The sequence below is a fragment of the Musa acuminata genome, chromosome BXJ3-11, assembly GCF_036884655.1.
Source record: "Musa acuminata AAA Group cultivar baxijiao chromosome BXJ3-11, Cavendish_Baxijiao_AAA, whole genome shotgun sequence".
Classification (NCBI taxonomy): Eukaryota; Viridiplantae; Streptophyta; class Magnoliopsida; order Zingiberales; family Musaceae; genus Musa; species Musa acuminata.
In genome coordinates, this window is record NC_088359.1 from 2,693,814 (window position 1) to 2,713,747 (window position 19,934).

A 19,934-nucleotide genomic window follows, 5' to 3' on the forward strand; every position below is an offset into this window, starting at 1 on the left:
ATAATTATGAGACAGCCATTTATGCAAAACAAAAAGGGGAAAAAGAAATCAAGATTCAATTATATGGGCCGCGAGGGTTCTCACTCAACCGCCAGTATCGAGACGAGTCGAACTCGCCCACCCACTTCTTGATCGCCCATGGCCGACTCTGCCGAGACCGCTGTCGCTGCCTCCGTCGCCGACGCGGTGGATTTGGACCCCAAAGAAGACGACGAGCACGGCTCCAAAGAGGCGGTCCTCCTCCGTTACTTCCTCCTGGAATGGGAGCTCGTCAAGTCCCTTCTCGACCGCATCGTCGCCGGTGGCGGCGTCTCCTCGCCCACCGATGTCCACAAGATCCGGTCCATTGTAAGCTTCCTCCTCCTTCCGCACGAGATCTTGCTTCTTGACTCAAGAATCGGCCCTGATCTTGAAAGGATTTGGTGAATCTTTGTCCGATATTAGTTAATGGACGATTTGGTGTTGATCGAAATCTCTTCTCTCTTCATTTGATTTCTCAGATGGACAAGTATCAAGAACAGGGTCAATTGCTAGAACCCTACCTGGAAAGTATAATTACGCCTCTAATGTCGATTGTTCGCTGCAAAGCCATGCAGCTCAGGGATTCCTCGGATGAAGCCCTCGAAATCATCAAGCCCTTGTGTATAATTATATACTCGCTCGTTACTGTATGCGGTTACAAGAGTGTGGTTAAGTTCTTCCCGCACCAGGTTTCGGATCTTGAACTGGCGGTCGATCTTCTTGTAATGTGTCACCAAACTACGTCAGCGACATCACTGCGGCAGGAAAGCACTGGCGAGATGGAGACCAAGTGCGTTGTTCTCCTCTGGCTATATATACTTGTTTTAATCCCTTTTGATATCTTGTCGGTGGACACAAGCGCCGTGAATATAGATAATATGTGTGGATCCGAGCCTTCACCGTTGGTCATGAGAATATTGGAGATTTCCAAGGATTACCTTTCGAGTGCTGGTCCTATGCGTAGGATGGCTGGACTGTTGCTTGCGAGGCTTTTAACTCGTCCAGACATGACAATTGCGTTTAGCAGGTTTGTGTACATGTTATACCACTTAAATTGATGCAGCTTCGTTGGTAAATGAAGCCTTCCTGAAAGAAAAGAAATTTCTTCTTTTTGGACACAAGTGAAATTTCTTCTGATAGGTACAAAGAAAGTTCACCTATCAGAAATTGAAATCTTGAATCGTTAGATTGGCTTCATTTAGGTGATTCCATGATGCTAAAAGAAGAATAACATTAAAAAGGACCCGATGAAATTGGATAACAAACATGAAGCATCGGAAGTCTTCGTTCTATTCTTTTACTAATGACATAACAAGATGATAAGATGCACAAAATGGATTCACAATTTTATCAATGTTTAGAACTTGCTGCTTGGCACCGGGTGAATATTGATAGTAAACAATGCAAACTCACAATTTTAGTATGTATTGATTGCTTGCACTATTTGGAGTTCTCTTCCCAAAAGTTTAGAAATTCAGTATATAATATATGAGTTGATTAAAGTATTGATGTTTGCATTTGTATTTGTTTTTCTGATTTTTTGGGACTTAATGGACCTTTTTTTTTTTTGGTATTTTTCAATTCAAAGCCAAAAGATCCTTTTTTCTCGTCATATGCCAACAAGATTTATGCCCTTACTTCTCAATCTTGATTATCTATCAGATTCACTGAGTGGGCTCATGAAGTCCTGTTATCTGTGACAGAAGATGTTGTGGACCACTTCAAGCTACTTGGTTTTGTTGAAGCCCTTTCCTCTATATTCAAGGTATGTCTCTTTAGATTTCCTTTTCTTGAAAGTTAAAACAAGATGCTGCAATTTTCTTACATGATGCTTGAAACTGAAATCTGAAGATTTGCTTTTGGATTTTGATTTCCTAGGTGGTGTTTACTCTTTAGAATAATTTACGTTTTTGCAGAATTCCATGGTATCCATACCTACCCAGTCTAGATTTATCAATTGATGCATTTTTCACTTGTTACAGAACTGACACCATGTTAATGGGAACTTTGTGTATAAAATGAGGTCTGTCATTTATTTTCTCACTTCACTTGGACTACATTGTCCTGTGGTTATGGTATATTCTGGTTAACACAAGCTCTTTACTTACAAAGGTTAAGCAGTAGATCTAATGTACTAATCTATTCCAAGTCCGCACTTCTTTTTCTTTTCCTTTCTTTCTTGATGGGCATAAGAAAGATAGTGACAGAAAGTGGCAGCAAACTCTTTTATAGTACACAATCAGTCTTCACCTAGTAAGTTTTTGTGGATTTTTTATTTATTCAACATTTTTAGCGTCAAAACTAGTTCTCTTCATGTGCAACACATATAAAGAAATAGATTAAGCTTTGTAGTTTTTTAAAAAATCTAACATACAATTGACTGACATAAAAAATAACTGCAAATAAATTTCTGTTAGGTTGATCAAGAAAAAAATAGTATTGTTTTTCAAAATACTAATAAAAAATGGTATATAAATTACAATCAAGGATTTATGAGCAAAAAGGAAAGGGGATCCAAACAGATGTTCTTAAATAAGTGTGGGCATCCTGGAGGGAGTTTCTGAGGAAGCGAGAACAAGAGATGTGAGCAAGTGGAAAATTTTATCAAGAAGGGAAATTGATAGTATCTTGGGTTGCAGAGAAATTTAAAGATTGCATATAAACCTAAATAGCACACCTCCAAAAACATATTATAGACATAAATATTTAAATGATTGGTTGATACATAGATAAAAACAGCCGAAGAGCATGATTTTCTATTCAACAGGTTGAAAATAGTGCTTTAGTGAGAGGGCAAGCCTTAGTGTCACAATATGTTTATCCTTTTGTGACTTGGGTGTTGAAGGTTCAACTCACAGAATCGACTTCTTTGCTTGTTGGGTAAAGCTACATACATTGATGTTCCTCATCCCACATTAGCAGGAGCATAGTGAGTCTCCCCTTGGTAGGTTGAAAGCAGAGTGTTTTGATTGGTATAAATGGTGCATGTGTTGTTAAGCCCCAAACAGGCCGATATGTACTGGTTGTATTTAGTACATAACAGGATAACAAACATGAGTATTGGATTTATGCTATACATGTTCTGTTACTTAAATTTGTTGGTTCACTTTCGTTCTGTTCTTTTTTCGGATCATGCAATGACGTCAAGAATTATATTTAATTTAATTTTTGTTCTTTATCAGCCTACTAAAGAGCTGTAGTTGTTCTTTCTTTGAGTTCCACAATACAGGTCGGCAGTAAAAAGGTTTTGCTTAGTGTGATTTCTACCACTTGGATGGATTGTTCCCTCCTGATGAGGTCTACTACTTCATCTCGCAGTCCTTTGCTTCGGAAGTTATTGGTCAAATTATCACAGCGCATTGGGCTTACTTGTTTGCCTCATCGTTCACAATCATGGCGCTATCTGGTCTGCCAATGAACATCTTTGGTTAACTGTTAAATATGTTCCATGCGTATTTGTACTTTCATATTGTCTTGCTTCAACTTCAGATTTCTTGGTCTTTCATTGGATAATAGATCTTTTCCCCATTAGCTATATCAAGAGACTTAATTTTTTTTTTTTAGTTACTTGATGATTTTATGGTTTTACCTAGATTGGAACTGTATTTTGCTATCAGTAGCTTTAATAGACTTAGTTATTTTGGGATTTGTAATACCATCAATTAAAAAAAAAAGTTGTTTGACTTGTTTCATATTACATTTGATTGTATGGAGGATAAGGCATTGCATTTTCTTCGACATGCAGCTTAACCATGATGATGTAAACAATTCAAAAAGGAACCAAGTGATAAAAGAAGGTTTTCCACATGTCTATGCTGAAGTGGAACATTTGGAGAAGTAGGAACCCAATAAGTGGCTTTTGGGTATGTAGTGTTTAAAAGTGCTTGCAGTATTAAGTTAACCTCATCAAAACATTGATCACTCAAAACATTGAGTGATCAAATCTGTGCCAATTGGGAATTTCATCATGTTACTGGAACACATACTCAGCAGACTTGTGGATGACTATTGACTGAGATAATGAGATTGAAAAGTAGCAAATTACTTCATCCTTTCAACACTAACCTCGCTTAGAATCTCCATGATCATAGATTGAGTACCTCCTCTTTGCATCAAACTAGACAGATTGCTGGGAAGCAAATGATTGAACTATTAGTTGATAATCAATGTGCCAGATAAGCTCCCTAAACATCTTGGCAAAATATACAAGCAAACAATGATTAATAGATCAAATTGTTCTATACATGGAGTACAAAGAAATCATAAAATACTCAAGTTGGAAGTTTGGTCATAAAACTCCAATAGTTGATCATTTCATTTGCTTAAAGAAAATAAGTTGTTGAAGGTGATAATTACAAAAGGCTCAATGCACGAGGCAAGCCCCTTCCGGCAAAAGCATAGAAAGATAAAAGAATTGTAAAAGTTAGTTTTGACTAGACTCCTATTTTGTAACATTGTTGGTACCATTTTAGGCTCCTCTTTTGCAGAATTTTTTATATATATTGTTGAAACTTGAAAATAGAACAATTTATTTTTGTTCTTTTTGTTGCCTTTTCTCGTATGCTTATTTGGGACTCAGAAACTTTTGTACAAAATCATTGACTTAGCCTCCCAAGTAATATGTGCAATTGTTGGACCTGTCACATCAAACTATTTGATGAAAGTAGAAATAAGTACAGCAGTAGTTCAGGTCATATTTAGATTTTAGATTGATCTTTTCGTGACCTGTTATAAATCAGATATGCATCATATCATATAGTTTGCTCTTAAGCTTACGTTGTTCGTCCAGTATTATGGTCATGGATGTAATTATGTGCATTTGTTCACTTCTGGAGAATTTTGGTACTGAAACTGTCTTTTAGTGTTCTTGCCCTCTTGTGGAGGAACACCTTTCATGGCATTTTTTTTCTTCTAGAAGTTTTTGTGTAATTTACATTCCTTCTCTACACATTCAGACTTGATAGATTTAAGTTCATGTTCCATTTCTAAATTCTAGGTTGAGGAATTATTCCTGTTTATGTAGCTTCCTTGACCTAATCTACTTGTTTCTTCATCCAGGGAAAAAGCAGCTCATTAGGAGAAAACCTTTTAGTGAAAAATTCTGGGGAAGCTTATGGCAATAACTTTGGTCAACATGCTAATTGTTCCAATGATACAGATTATTCAGATTTAGTAGAAGACGAGGAAATGGATGTTCCAGAAACTGTAGAAGGGATACTTGAGTTGTTATTGTCTAGCCTGCGAGACTCGGTACGTATGGTTCATGATATACTGATGTGCCACTTTCCTTACTGAAAATCATTCACCTATCAACTAACTGAATAGTTGGACCTAATTAATCCATTGTTGTCCCTTATTTTCTGTAGGATACCTTTACTGATTAAGTTATGTTTCCATTCATAGCCCTTTTCTTGCTATCAGCACAATTATGTTCATAAATGCAGGATACAGTTGTGCGGTGGTCAGCTGCAAAAGGTGTTGGTCGCATAACTGCACGTTTGACATCTGCCTTTGCTGAAGATGTATTGTCTTCAGTGTTGGAGTTATTTTCACCTGGCGAGGTTGGTATCTCAAATAATATCTGTTTCTCTTGCTAAAAAAATCTTCTACTTAGGTCATCAAATGGTTGTCCTTTTATGAAGATCATCTTTAGCTTGAGTGTTTTTCTGTGTCTTGTTTAAGGAAGTTCAGGCATCTGATTGACTAGCTTTCTAGGGAGATGGTTCATGGCATGGAGGCTGCTTAGCTTTGGCAGAGCTGGCACGTAGAGGGTTGCTACTGCCTGTTAGCCTTCCGAAAGTAGTTCCTGTAATTGTGAAGGTAACAACTAATGGAAATCTTGATTTCAGCAGCAGATGAGCTATTCTGTAGTGGACTTTGCTGATTTTTCTCATCTTCATGTCAGAGATGTTGCTGGCTAGCACACACTTAAAAGAAATATTGACACTATCCAATTCTTATTCACCGCATGAGTTCATCTAATCTATTGTGAATGAACAACTGGTATCTTCTTCTATATTTTCTATTGGGCTAGAAGAACATAGTCACATACTGTTAATATGTGTGCAACTGAATTTGCTCTTTAGCTATTATATTGTTTTGTTGATTACTAATTTTATCTAAGGATGGAACTCTATTGCTTTACTAATAATCCTTAATCTATGCAAACTTTACATGATACTGTATCTTAATTTTTGTAATTTGTTGTTTATGTTTCACTTTGTATTTTACCAGATGGACTTTGGTGGTTAGGGTTTACATTGGCAAGTTTCTTATTGTCCTAGCTATGATAGTGTTATGAGAATATAGGATTGATTCTGAGGATGCCATATTTGTGGACAAACTATGGACTGGTTCAGGGAGAATGGAGCAAAAGATATGCTAGGACGGTAGATGATTGACCTCAATACATGTTTTGAATAGGAGTTTTTTTATAACTAGTCATAACTAATAAGAAAATTGTGCTAACCTAAATTCTCTTATCCTATAAAAAATGATTCCGTGCAATGATCACCTTGCTAATCTTGCTCAGTGATACCTACCAGTTTGAAACTGATAGGCACCACCACTTAGGTGAAATATATTATGAAGTGAACTTATTAAAATTTGGCCATTTCTGTTATTTTTTTATGAATCTTAACCTTTTTCATTTGAAACCCATTTAAGCCACTAAACTACATTGACCAATTCAATGATTATAGTAGTTAGCCAGTTCAGCAATTTTAAACTTCAAGTGAGAGAGCCCTGGGAACTGGTAAGTATTAGATTTTCTTATGTTTTTTGTTCTTTTTCTTTTTTTTATTCTGCTTTTACTGTACCAGGTGACAAGGTATGGTATTGGGTCTGCAGCATTTTGAGTGGGGATCAATAGTGCATCGGGTCCAATAAAGCATTTTTTGGATTGGAGGATCAACTGCTTGTGCTCAGCTTTTTTGTTTGTGCATCACTCATTCAACTTTGATTGATGCCTGCTAAGCCTGTTCCTTGGTTCTGAAGTTTACAATTTTATCCTCCTTGGAGTTGGCTTGTTTATTGTATGTATGATATATATCAGATACAATATGATCTGTAAACTATTTCTCATGCATCAAGACCCATTTTACCTGGTCTCAAGAATCTTGGTGGTGTGCAATCCATAAGATCAATGATCTAATTGCATATATTATGTAATTTTATCTACTAATGTGATCCTAGTCCAGAAATTGTTTGATCATGGTTGGGTTCGGTGTAGGCAACCTAATTAAAATTTTCCTTTGCTTGTGCCTGAAAATCTGAAAGAATATGAGCTGGTGTAGGCTTGCATTTGGCATAGAGGTGCCTATGGTTGCCACTATCAATAGTCATCCATGGAAAGCCTGAGATGTTGCTGGTGCAAGGATCCTGTTTATGCTGCAATAGGGAAGTCACACTGATTCCATGTGGTGTACTGTGGTAGAGGAGGAAGAGGATAATAGAGGAGGGCATGGTTCATCTTGCCAGTCCATACCAGTGTATCGACCAGGCATAGGTATGATACATACTGAACTGTACCAATGTACCAACATATATTACGGTGGGCATACCGACAAACTGATATGTATCACCCATACCGGGCGGTATGCCACGGTACAGTGAACCTTGGAGAAGGAATTGAGAATAGGGTTTTAATAATATACATAAATCTACATGTTGATGTTTGTATATGTACAACTTGACAATGGCCACTCTGCCTCTATTACAATCGGCAAGATACAGGAAAGAGTAAAGGACTAGATTAGTACTAAAACTCTATAATTAACTGGAAGTTGAAGTTTCCTGAATCAAATGTATGTGTTGATGTTTGTATATGTACAACTTGATAATGTCCAGTCTGCCTCCATTATAGTTGGCAAGATACAGGAAGGAGTAAAGGACTAGAGTACTATCTCTATAACTAACTGGAAGTTGAAGTTTCCTGAATCACTATTCATCAGGTTGTACTAACTTCTACTGTATTTTCTAGACTTCATTTTTATGTGGAGAATGGTTATGCATTTGATATTAAATAAATTTTTGTGGCAACCGTATGGCTCATATTACTCTTGATTTTATGCTTTAAACCTTGAAAATGGTTCGCCTAGTTTCTGGTTGTGGTTATATCATTGCTCAGGTTAATTCCGTTGACCTTTGAACAGCGTAGTTGTGGGCTTTTTGCCGACCTACATGTTTACAAAATTGAGAACAAAGAATCAAGATTTCATGAAGTACTACTTTTAATTGCAAATTTATAATCGTGTGAAATTTACAACAAATGTCAATTCTTGGCTTGCTCTATATACCATATTTCTGTGTCAGATTGATTGCTAGACAGAAACAATCTTTATCTTTGCTCTGCTTCTTCTTCTGCCAAATCAGAAAGATGAGTAAATATCCAGCTCTCCATAAAGAGATAAAGAGACGTATTTGTTCCTTTGTGTATTCTGATGTTACTTAATATTTCAACTCTTAAGTTAATTTAATAACAATCAGTTTGATGACATAATCTCCCAGTAACCTTATTTCTCATTCTTTGCTAAAGGATTAAGTAGTCCTTTCTTTTGAATCACATATATCGAGTACTTCATAACAGATAGCCTTTCAATCTGGATAGTTTGTTGTCTGTTAAGTAACCGACTCGGTAAGCATTTGCTGGGAATACATCTATTTTCAGGCTTTGCATTATGATGTAAGGAGAGGTCCTCATAGTATTGGGTCTCATGTCCGCGATGCTGCTGCATATGTATGTTGGGCTTTTGGCAGAGCTTACTCCGACAGAGATATGAAAGATACTCTGGAGCAACTTGCTCCACATCTTCTAACGGTTGCTTGTTACGACCGAGAGGTTAGCATATACTCTTCTGTGTCGTTAGAATTCATTTAATTTGTTAACATGATATTTTTTGTATCTTTAAAAAATTTTTCTTGGTCTTTTTGTAGCATAATAAGCTATTTTTATGTGGTAGGTCAACTGTAGAAGAGCAGCTTCGGCTGCCTTTCAGGAGAATGTAGGAAGACAGGGAAATTTTCCACATGGCATTGACATAGTCAATAAAGCAGATTATTTCTCTCTTGCATCACGAGCAAATTCTTATCTTCATGTTGCTACCTCAATAGCTCAAAATAGAGACTATCTCTATTCTTTTGTGGAGGAGTTACTTTGCGGCAAAATAAATCACTGGGTATTTTTTTTTTACCTAGGTTAAACTCATTCTAGTTCTTATTTTATGATGATAATTTTTTATTTCTCTCTCGAGGTATGTGTGTTAAATATCAATTCTTTTGAAAGTTTACTGCATATGTTAGTGACAATCAAGAAATCTTTTTTTTATCTTCAGGATATCATAAACTGAGAAAAAATCTGAAATTGTACTTCATGATACTGGATCAAGCAATTTACATCCATTTGTTTGCAGATATTAAAACAATTACAAGCCTTTGTTTGCCATCAGTATTAATCTGTTCATTTAAGAGACATCCTCTGATTGTCTCAGGGCCATTCTGCCCTCTTTACTGCTTTTACTAATTCTTATTACTTTTCTTATTTTATAATTCTATATAGTGTGCTTATGTTTTAGTGGGCATGCAGAAACCATTTTAGTCAATTATATTTCATCTTCTACTGTGTTGTGGATGTCTTTGACTGATCACAATACAACTATTCATAATATTCTCCTGCAAAAGCTTCCATGTAACATCCTCACCATTACTAAACTAATATGGACATGTTTCTTAATCCCTAACATTTTTTGTTCGTGTAGGATGGTTGGTTTGTGCAACTTTTTCTTTCCTGAGAGGACTGTTTGATTAAACAGCTGACCATATCTACCTCTTATTTAAGTACCATGCTATTGACTCTGAGAAGTACAGTCTTTTTCTCTTTCATGGTACAATAAAATGCCGAGATAAAAAGCTTATCTTCTTGTTCTGACAACTCGGAAACCATTGCTTGAATACATCAGCTCTCAAATCTTCACGGATGTTAGTTTTTTGCTATCCTAGAACCCATGATTTCTGCAGCCAAGCTTGGTGAGGTATGTAGACCATGTGACAGTAGAGCCTTGATGCATCTGCTTCTTAGTTCCAGTAAGCTTTGTAGGTTCAGATGACCATACCTATACCTTCCATACCATACCCATATGGTATTTGATACAGCCGCTAAGGCTCACCCCAGCTTTATTCTCAGCTTACTTTTTTTTTTACATGCTCAGCTTACTTATTGAAGTCAATGTTTCAAATACCAATTAGACCAATACACCGACTGGTATCATTGGTTCGACCAAGGACCGGTATTAGACCATGTAACTCGGTAATAGTCAGTATTTATCTTTATAATTTATATTGTATAGTGATATGAACCGCTACAAGGCAGTACACCACCTGGTATACCAGCATTATACTACTCTTAAGAAGGTATTGAAACCAGTATCAGACCAAGATTTCAGATCTTGATTGTTAACTTAACTTCTGATATTTTGTATTGATTCTCTTTATCCTATACTGCTATAGGAGAAGACAGTGCTACGGCTGATAATGTATGCTATGGAACTTACCATGCCCTTTGAGCACATTCATAACTAATGCCAATAAGTAATGGCTCAAGCAAGGTATGCAATACCGTACCGTACCGGTGTTTCGAGGTTGGCTCGGTACGGTACAGTACAGTACCGGCATACTGAGCAGTACACCAGAGCATATCGAGCGGTATACCAGGGCGTACCGAACAATTTTATATATTTTCTTCGTTATTGTAGCACTGTAACACTGCAGCACTGCTACAGTATAGTACTGTAGAACTGTAGTGGTACCGGACGGTCCGTGTACTGGTATGCCGTCGGACCGGTACATACCGCCCGTATCGGGCGGTACCATTCTGTACTGCATACCATGGGCTCAAGACTGAGCCTTAATATCAACCAATTGTGCATGATCAATGACACTTTCAGCTTATCCTTGCAAACTGCTGTCATACTTTTCCTTGATCAAATAGACAGTTGATATATACTCTTTTTCAAAAACTAAGATACTCAAGGAACAATATTTTATTTGCTTTATTAATTAGTAAAGGCCATCTGTGGATCTCTCTGTTCTCTTTTTTTGCTTTTTGATCACCTGTATAGCAACTGTTTCACTTTTACATGTGTTGAGACTGATTTTCAAGATCAATATTATATTTGTTCATTCACTCTATGGTTGTACGATCAATAAGCTTGATCCACTTAACTCACAAATTTCATGCAAATTTGTTTATCTCCGTCACCATTTTCAATGTGCTACAAAAGTTCCTAACATTTTTTATTATCTTTTCACAACTATTTGATTCTTCTTCCTTATTTTTGTTTCTTGCGTCCAAAGCAATGTCTCGCCAGCTTTCTGATTTTCTGTATCTTTTATTGTAAGCCTTTTGTCCATGTGCATCACATTATATATTACTGATATCTAATCATTTTTTTGCTTACTTCTATGATTTTCATTTTTGTGGTAATTCATTACCATATATAATACATACATACATGGTATGTAAAAGATTGCATTCATTTATGTTGGAATTCCCCCAGTTAATTTTGGTATATTGTTTATTGATGTTTTAATTATCTAGCACCAGAAACATTTTGAATAATGTCAGTAAATGATTATTTGCTTTGCATCTTTTTGAGATGATGAATGTTTTATTATCTGATAACAATCTCTTCAAAGCTTTGAATTATATAAACATTGTCACTTTGCTGAATGCCATGCATAGGCCACATAATAGATGTTCTTAGGATTTGTTTCTTTATCAGAATTAAATTACTAATATCTTTGTTAACTTTCCACATCTTTTACTTTTTCTCTAGGACAAGAGCCTGAGAGAACTGACCGCAGAGGCATTTTCGGCCCTTGCAAAATATGATCCCAATTATTTTGCAGATTATGTTCTAGGAAAATTAATTCCAAGCACATTATCATCCGACTTGTGCACACGTCATGGTGCTACATTGGCTGCTGGGGAGCTTCTTTTAACTTTGCATCAGAATGGCTTTGTTTTTCCTGCTGGTAGGTACCTGCACATTTGGAGCTTCAAACTATTTATATATTAGTCTCTAAATGCAAGTTGGATATTCCTTTTGATACACTATTTTTCACTGTAATGTTTCTTTTTTTATTGCTACAGTTACATGAGCTTGCTATGTTCAAATGTTGTTCAGAACTTCAGATCATATAGAAAAGTTGCTTTGGGGTAGTTGCTACATATCTTAATATAGTGAGGTGTAGGCTAATCATATGAAGCATTGGTGAATCTTTATACATGAAGGTAAAAAGTGAGTCTTTTTGGACTAGTTAAGGTCAAAGAGAATGGTTGGATTTATGGAGTTATTCTGATCCACCACATTAGCAAATGCCTCATCTGGGGCTTCTGGCTAACTTTAACCACATCTGATGCCATAATCAGAAGAATCCTAAGAGTTGATTTTGAGGGGCTTAACAGGATGTTTGATTTCTGAATAATATACTGTACATTGATAGCATCATATTTTCCTTGTTCTTTTCACTCGTGTATTTGAGAAATCATGTCCTGAATCAGATGAGGCTTTGTATCCTAATGAATGAAAATTATTAAATCTCTTACTATTAATCTACCTTCTAACAAGATATGTATAAGCAATCACTGTCATGAACCAAGCGACCTTCTATTGCAACTATTTCCATGAGGTGCGCCTGTCAACCCCCTGATTTCTTGTCATAATGCATTGCTTTTCTCAATGGCTATCTGTTTAGGTATTTCAAGACTTCTTTAATCATTTTTGTTGATTTGTGTATCTGATCATCAGAACCATATGAGACTACCCTTTTTCATTCTCATAAATTTTTTTATTTATAATTTGATCTGTTAGCACATTTAGCAAGTATTCAATTTTTATGCTTATGTTCCATTTATGTTTTCCACATTTCATTCTTTCAATCAGAATTGAGAGAAGTTATCTTGGAGCCATTTCTTGTTTTTGTAGTTATATATATTCCATTTTGTTGTATAGAAAAGCAAAAATCTTTATCTGGTGTTGTCCCTGCAATTGAGAAGGCACGCCTTTATCGGGGAAAGGGAGGAGAGATCATGCGTTCTGCAGTTTCAAGATTCATCCAGTGTCTTTCTCTCTCTGAAATGCCCTTAAATGAGAAGACAAAAAGGACTTTACTTGATACTCTAAATGAGAATTTAAAGCACCCCAATGCTCAGATACAGGTAAAATTCCTTTGCCTGGAACTTCTCTGGCTGTGCTTTCCTAAATTTTCATATACTGGGAATAATTGTGATTGGAACCCACTAGTATAAGCAATTATCATTGATATTTTTAGGGTATGTGACTTAATTCTTCCATTTGTAATAGTGTATCTATCTTTCTTGTAGTCATATGACCTCTTATGGTCTGGATGTTAATTTTTGTTCCAGAATTCTGCTGTTGATGCATTAAAGAACTTTGTTCCTGCTTATCTTGTTACATTGGGAGATAAAGTTGCCAATGAGATTACCATAAAGTACCTTGAACTCCTAGATGATCCTAATGTAGCTGCAAGAAGAGGTGCAGCATTGGCTCTTGGGATCTTACCTTACGAATTCTTGGTGCGAAAATGGAGAAGTATCATAACAAAGCTTTGTAGCTCTTGTTCAATTAAGGTAATGTCTCAAAAATAATGTAGTTGTTGGAATCTTCTCAGTAGTATTATTGATTCATGAATTGCTTCTGTATGCAGCATAAACCTGATGATCCAGATGCTGAAGCACGTGTAAATGCTGTCCGTGGGTTAATTGCAGTCTGTGAAACGCTAACTAGTTCTTCCTTTGATGATAACTTCAATGAAGAATTGTCATCCTTATATTTATTTATCAAGAACGAAGTGATGCAAACACTATTTGAAGCTCTCAATGACTATGCTGTTGATAACAGAGGTGATGTTGGTTCTTGGGTGCGTGAAGCTGCTATGGATGCTCTTGAGAGGTGCATGTACATCATTTGCAAGAAAGACAGTATTGGGTCTAACAGATCACTTGTCACTGAGCACCAGTTTGAGCCATGTGATTCTGATTTTCTAGCAGCTGACTTTAGCTTCCGGCTTATTGATGCAAAAATTGTCACTGACTTAGTAGGAGGCATTGCAAAACAAGCTGTCGAAAAAATAGATAAAATAAGAGATATTGCTGCCAAGACTTTGCAGAGGATTTTATACAACCAAGAGTACTTTATTCCATTTATATCACATAGGAAAATACTAGAACATATTATTCCAAATGATCCAGATCTAAAGTGGACTGTAAGTTTGTTTTGGTCCAGAATGTCTAAGCTTCAGTGTTTTTTAATTATTGATTATTGTGTCTATATTTCCTTATCCACTTTGTCTAAGCTCATTATTTAGCTTATCGGATTATTTGAGTACTACAGCGGGTCTTAATATTTGACAAATAAAACACTCAGAGTTACTCTTTTCTAATTAATAAGATCTAGCATAGACAATATATAATTTATTTTTTTGACTTGTCTAGAATTCTGTCCTGTGTAACTTTTAAATTGATCAGATCTATTTTCTAGCTACACTATATTAGCATGAGTTATTGTTATGAAACTACACCTTTTCTCTGTCAAAAGATAGGACTCTGCTTTTCATAAAAAAATTTATGGAGAAACTCATTTCTAAGAGTTCAGCTTTGAGCAGAATCTTTAACATGGAGTGCTTTAGTTGACATATTAGAACATTAACATCTGCTGCCTAGTTTTTAAACATGTTCACTTTCATTTAGTTGTTTTCCCATGAATATCACTTTTACAGCTCAGCTCCTTAGGTGAACATCTTTTGACTGTTGCCATAGAAACATTTGTGTTCATCATGTATGCTTTGTCTGCTTGGTTACAGTACACAGACAACATTTTTTTACTGGTCAAAAGGGCAGCTATTGGCTGCCATTTATCACTTTAGATTATTTTCTTTTTGTATTTGTTGCATGTTTTAATAATACAACGATTGCTGTTAAAGTGTAAGATGTATCTTCCTATTTGTTTTATCGTCTTGAAATAACATGCTTAAGTGTTCTCACCATCTGAGGTCACTGCTCAAACTAAGCTGTGTTGAGGGTCACGTCACTCACATCGCTACTCAAACTAAGTGCCATCAAATCTATTTTTTATTGTATTATAAAGTTTTATTGGATCTATCTTATTCACACCTGTGGCATTTAAATGGATGCTTTGCTAGTAGTGATTTTTCTTAATTTTGTAGGGTTTAGATGATTACCTTTTTTTCCTATTCCAGATATATGAAGTCCTTACATTTGTTTTCAATTCTACCAGGTCCCTCCTGTATCTTATCCACGGTTGGTGCAGCTTCTTCGGATAAGCAGCTATAGCAGATATGTGCTTTCCGGGCTGGTAATCTCTACTGGTGGGTTGCAGGAGTCCCTGAGCAAAGCCTCAGTAACAGCTTTGCTCGAGTATCTTCAAGTTTCAGAAGGTGATATAAATGAAGAGAGGAATGTCAGAGAATGTATGTTGAGTACTGATTTTCTTTGGATTCTCCAACAGTATCAGAAATGTGACAGGGTTGTTACACCAGCATTCAAGGTATGTGAGTATATGGTCAAATCATGTCTAAAGATTCAACTGATATCATATATTGCAACATTACAAAAGCAAGCTTATTTTTCTTTACAATGGCTGAGGTACATTTTGGCATCAGGTTATATAAAATCTAATTGATCAACTAATCCATACAAAAATAAGCATTGTGTTTTTACCCTAACACAGCAAAATATGTGAACTTCAACTTAGGTTTGATTTCCTGGTAGTGAATAAATTATTAATGATGTCTTGGGACCCGTATTGGCGGGAGCCTCATGCACTGAGTATGCACTTCAGCTTTAAAAACTTTAGTGGCATGTAAACTAAACCTGTGGTTTTAGTCTCATTTTATCTGATTGTAGAGTTCTTTTGATGTCCTTGCTCATATTTGGTCTAACGAATGTGCAACATATGTTTTCTTTAGGGAATTTTTTTCTTTTGTTCTCACTGCAATACTTATGTTACACTATTGGTGACTTTGCATTCATTTTGTTTAATAGACATTTTTGTTGTGTAGGATACTATATCTTGTAACAATTTGACCAATTAAAAATTTCAAGGCTTTTGTCTCTCTTCATAGCTTCAAGCTTAAATATTTCAAGGCATTAAATATTTGACTGTTCAGCTAACATGTTTTGAGTCTTAAGCATTGTAGATTTAACTGTTCAGGGACTTATAGCTTTGTAGACATCATCATCTTGCACCTTACCTTTATCCATTTGTGGTGTCAATATTACTGGCATAGAACTTTATGATTGTTCTTCCTCAGTTCCTCCAACACATTGTGATTATCTGCCTGTCTCTGAGCAACATTGTATGTGTTTTTGAATTGATATTATTTTTATGCTTGTTCCATTTTATGACCTTTCTCATAGGATCATAGGATATGTAGGTTTGCATAAATGTTTAATGCACTGTATGGAGACCCTGCATTGAAGGAAAATTAACATTTGTCAATTGTTTCTTTTCAACTATATAATAAATGGAAATAATAATATGTTGCATCTTGGACCTAAATAGACTTATAATATTGTGCTTTGTTTGGGTGCTTTTTAGCCTTGATCATTATGATAGTTTTATATTTTTTATGTTTCCAACACTTCCCTTTTTTGGTTACAGACAATTGAGATTCTTTTTAGCAAAAAGGTATTCTTGAATATGGAGGTAAGTTCACACTGCAAACTATACTTGTTTTTCTCAATGTTTAGTTTTTGTAAATTTTTTCAGGGTATTTTATTTGTGATATTTATATACTGTTTTAGAAGAATTAACATGGAACATCTGCTATACAACCTTATTAGGCCATTTGACTTTCAATTTTCAGGTAATTTTTCATATTTTATTTTATTTTATTGTTAGTGCTGCCATAGAATCTCTAGTTTATTTTCTTTTAAATTTTCTATCTTATAAATACATGTTTCTCTTCTAACTTCTGTCTTAGAAAGGTGATTATGTTTCATATTTTAAATACTTACCCACATTTGATTGGGTCTTAATTAGATTAATTTGTTGCTAAGCCCAATTACCTACTTTACACATCAGTTTATACAAATTGCTTGTACTTGATTTATAACTAACCTGATCCACAAATTGCTTGTACTTGATTATTTATTTATTTTATCTAATATGTGTGTGTGCGTGCGCGTGTTAACTTCATGATTGTATAACAACTATTTTGACATATCTGGTATGCACCGGTAATTACCACTACAAGCATAGACCAATATCAGACTAGATGATTTGGCAGCAGTACCATATTGATACAATAGATATAAAGACCAGTATATGATCTCGAATTCTAGATTTCTATACTTGATAGGGCAGTATACTAAACTGTTCCAGTCTGGTAGACTACTGAAACTAGTATCAGACTAATATTTAAATCCTTGATTATAACTATGTATTTAGTCATTTTATTTTATCTTCCCAAAGAATTTTATCGACAGCTGTTGTTTTGATTTACATACTGTAGAGATTTTTTCCTTAAGATTTTATCTAATGGATGTTAGAAAAGAAAGAGAATATTAGTGGAAATTTTGATGTGATGAAGCAATTACTAGTGTTTAAGGATAAGAGGAGGCATGACATGCTCCAATCATTTTTACGTAAAGGGCTGATATTGAGTCACCTATTTGCAGAGCATATTAAATATTCTAGATGAAATCCCAATTTTAATGTTGCATGATTAATGTTGGAAATATTGTCTTATGCATGAAATGTGCCACGAACACAGTTAGGGATGTGGGTAATAAACTTATGAGAGTAGAAGGGCTTCAGGTGAAAACCAATATGACTACATGAAGTGCATATATGAAGACAGAAATGAAGTTTAGCTTTGTTGAAATGTTCTCTGGGATGTTTAGCTTTCCATAGGTTTAACTTTAATTGGTCATGGTGAATAGGATCATACTCAGGAGTTCTACAGTGGTCTTCTGCATTCTCTCTCGGTTGAGCCAGAAATGAAGTTACAGTTGAGACAGATGACCAGAAAATCTGGAAAAGGAAATTCAATATCTTGAATCTACTTTTAACAGCAAAGGATATGGAATAATATGTAACCTAAAGATTAAAGTGGAAAGGCCATATGGTCGCTAAGGCCATCTATAATTTGTGGATCAGAATGTTAGGCATTTCATACCGTATTCGGCAGGCGATAAGGGTTGTCATAAGAAATAATTGTTGGAGATTTGGCAAATGCTGTGTTCTCAGGGTGAGTTTAAGAGAATGGGCCACATTAATATGCTTATATATTGCTTTTTACCTGGTATCTATACATGTTATTCTGAAAGGAAGCTCAGGTTTCCTCTGTTGTGGGTCCAAAGGAAATAGTAATGTAAATTTTGAAGCTTCTCTTGGGCTGGATATTAATTGTAGAGCATTGGTACCAGAAGCCAGTTCATCTTGAGTAGACTCTAGGTAGATTCTGGTCTCCCAGTAGGGGCATTTAGAACTTGAGTCTTAGCTTCAAGGGTATATCAAGCTAGTAGGGGCATTTCCCCACTTAGACTTTGCAATGGCAACATCATTCTTCTTAGGTAAATAGTCTAATTTGCTAGAATCTCAGGTTATAACACCACTTGTCTTACACTATTGGATTCCATTTATCCACAGAAACCATTGGCAAGTGTAAAGTTGCAGCAAAACAAATAAAAATACATCTCTAGTGTTATTGGATTTTACATTTAAAAAAGGATCAGCTTAAAGAGATGAAACTTTAATAAATAGTAAAAGTGGCAGTTGAGATAATTGTTGAAACCAGTATATTTTTCTTTGGATGGGAAATTTTTCTTTAGAATTCGTTGAAATGTTCTCTGGGATGTTTAGCTTTCCATAGGTTTTAACTTTAATTGGTCATGGTAAATAGGATCATACTCTGGAGTTCTACAGTGGTCTCCTGCAGTCTCTCTCAGTTGAGCTGAAGGCATCAAAGGATTTCGCTAAGTTATTTGCAGGCCTTTCAATACTTGGATATGTCGCTTCGGTTACAGAACCAATCAATTCCAAAGCACTGTCTCAGCTTCTATTTTTCCTTGGCCATAGGTACCCAAAGGTATAGTAAAGTACATCATATTTTTCATTTAATCCTCATCGGGATTGATTGCTCAAGTTTTGATTATTTTTATAGTTTTTGATAATCATCATCGGGACTGATAGTTTTTGTCTTGTTTGTTAACTTTCAGATACGCAAGGCTGCAGCTGATCAGGTGTATCTTGTTCTGCTGCAGAATGAAAATCACGTACCAGAGGACAAGATAGAAAGAGCACTGGAAGTTCTTACTGAAATATGTTGGGAAGGTGCTCTTGATGAGGCAAAAACTGGAAGATCTAAATTATATGAAATGACTGGTCTAGATTCTGGTCCCTCTCAAGAAGTTAGGAATAGGGTACCAAGAAAGGGAGATGAAAGGAAGATGAAAGTAAGTGATGAGAATGAGTCATATTCCTCGTTAGTTGGTTTCAGTGGTTTCTAGCTAAACTCGCTTTATCTCGAGGATATTAAGAACCAGTTTGGAGATTCTTCATGTCTGCGGTCTTGAGCTTGCATAAGCCTGGCGGATGACCGTGCAGTTTTGTTGGTTCTTTGCTTCGGCACAAGTGTTGAAACATTATGACGTTCATTCCATCCTGTGTTGGACTGTTGATTCAGTGAAATTTCAGACTCTAATTTTAAATTTTAATTCTAATTGTTAGCTTGCATAAACTGTGTTGGACTGTTAGCTTGTGAATGACACTAATTTTAAATTCATACTTTTTTTTTAATTCTGTAAAAAAGTATAATTCTGTAAAAAGGCTAATGGGAAAACATCCCAAAAGGAAAGCTTTTGGAAAGCT

At 35.6% G+C, this 19,934-nt stretch overlaps 1 protein-coding gene across 3 annotated transcripts; it reads left to right on the top strand.

Annotated features, from left to right (window-relative positions):
• The first annotated feature begins 73 nt into the window (after positions 1-73).
• On the top strand, positions 74-19,786 carry LOC135581586 (tubulin-folding cofactor D-like). 3 transcript variants are annotated; one of them, XM_065175296.1, is made up of 17 exons: positions 74-348; positions 501-1,048; positions 1,684-1,786; positions 3,251-3,427; positions 5,080-5,271; positions 5,466-5,582; positions 5,737-5,841; positions 8,690-8,860; positions 8,982-9,197; positions 11,853-12,051; positions 13,032-13,237; positions 13,445-13,669; positions 13,747-14,304; positions 15,336-15,605; positions 16,722-16,766; positions 18,967-19,152; positions 19,283-19,786. In XM_065175296.1, exons 1-17 carry the CDS (start codon positions 139-141, stop codon positions 19,571-19,573), a joined length of 3,819 nt encoding a protein of 1,272 aa, XP_065031368.1. In that variant the 5' UTR covers positions 74-138; the 3' UTR covers positions 19,574-19,786. The 3 variants fall into 3 exon arrangements, with proteins under 3 accessions (XP_065031368.1, XP_065031370.1, XP_065031371.1); XM_065175298.1 differs by lacking the exon at positions 3,251-3,427; XM_065175299.1 differs by lacking the exons at positions 18,967-19,152; positions 19,283-19,786 and adding an exon at positions 18,005-18,902.
• Positions 19,787-19,934: the final 148 nt, after the last annotated feature.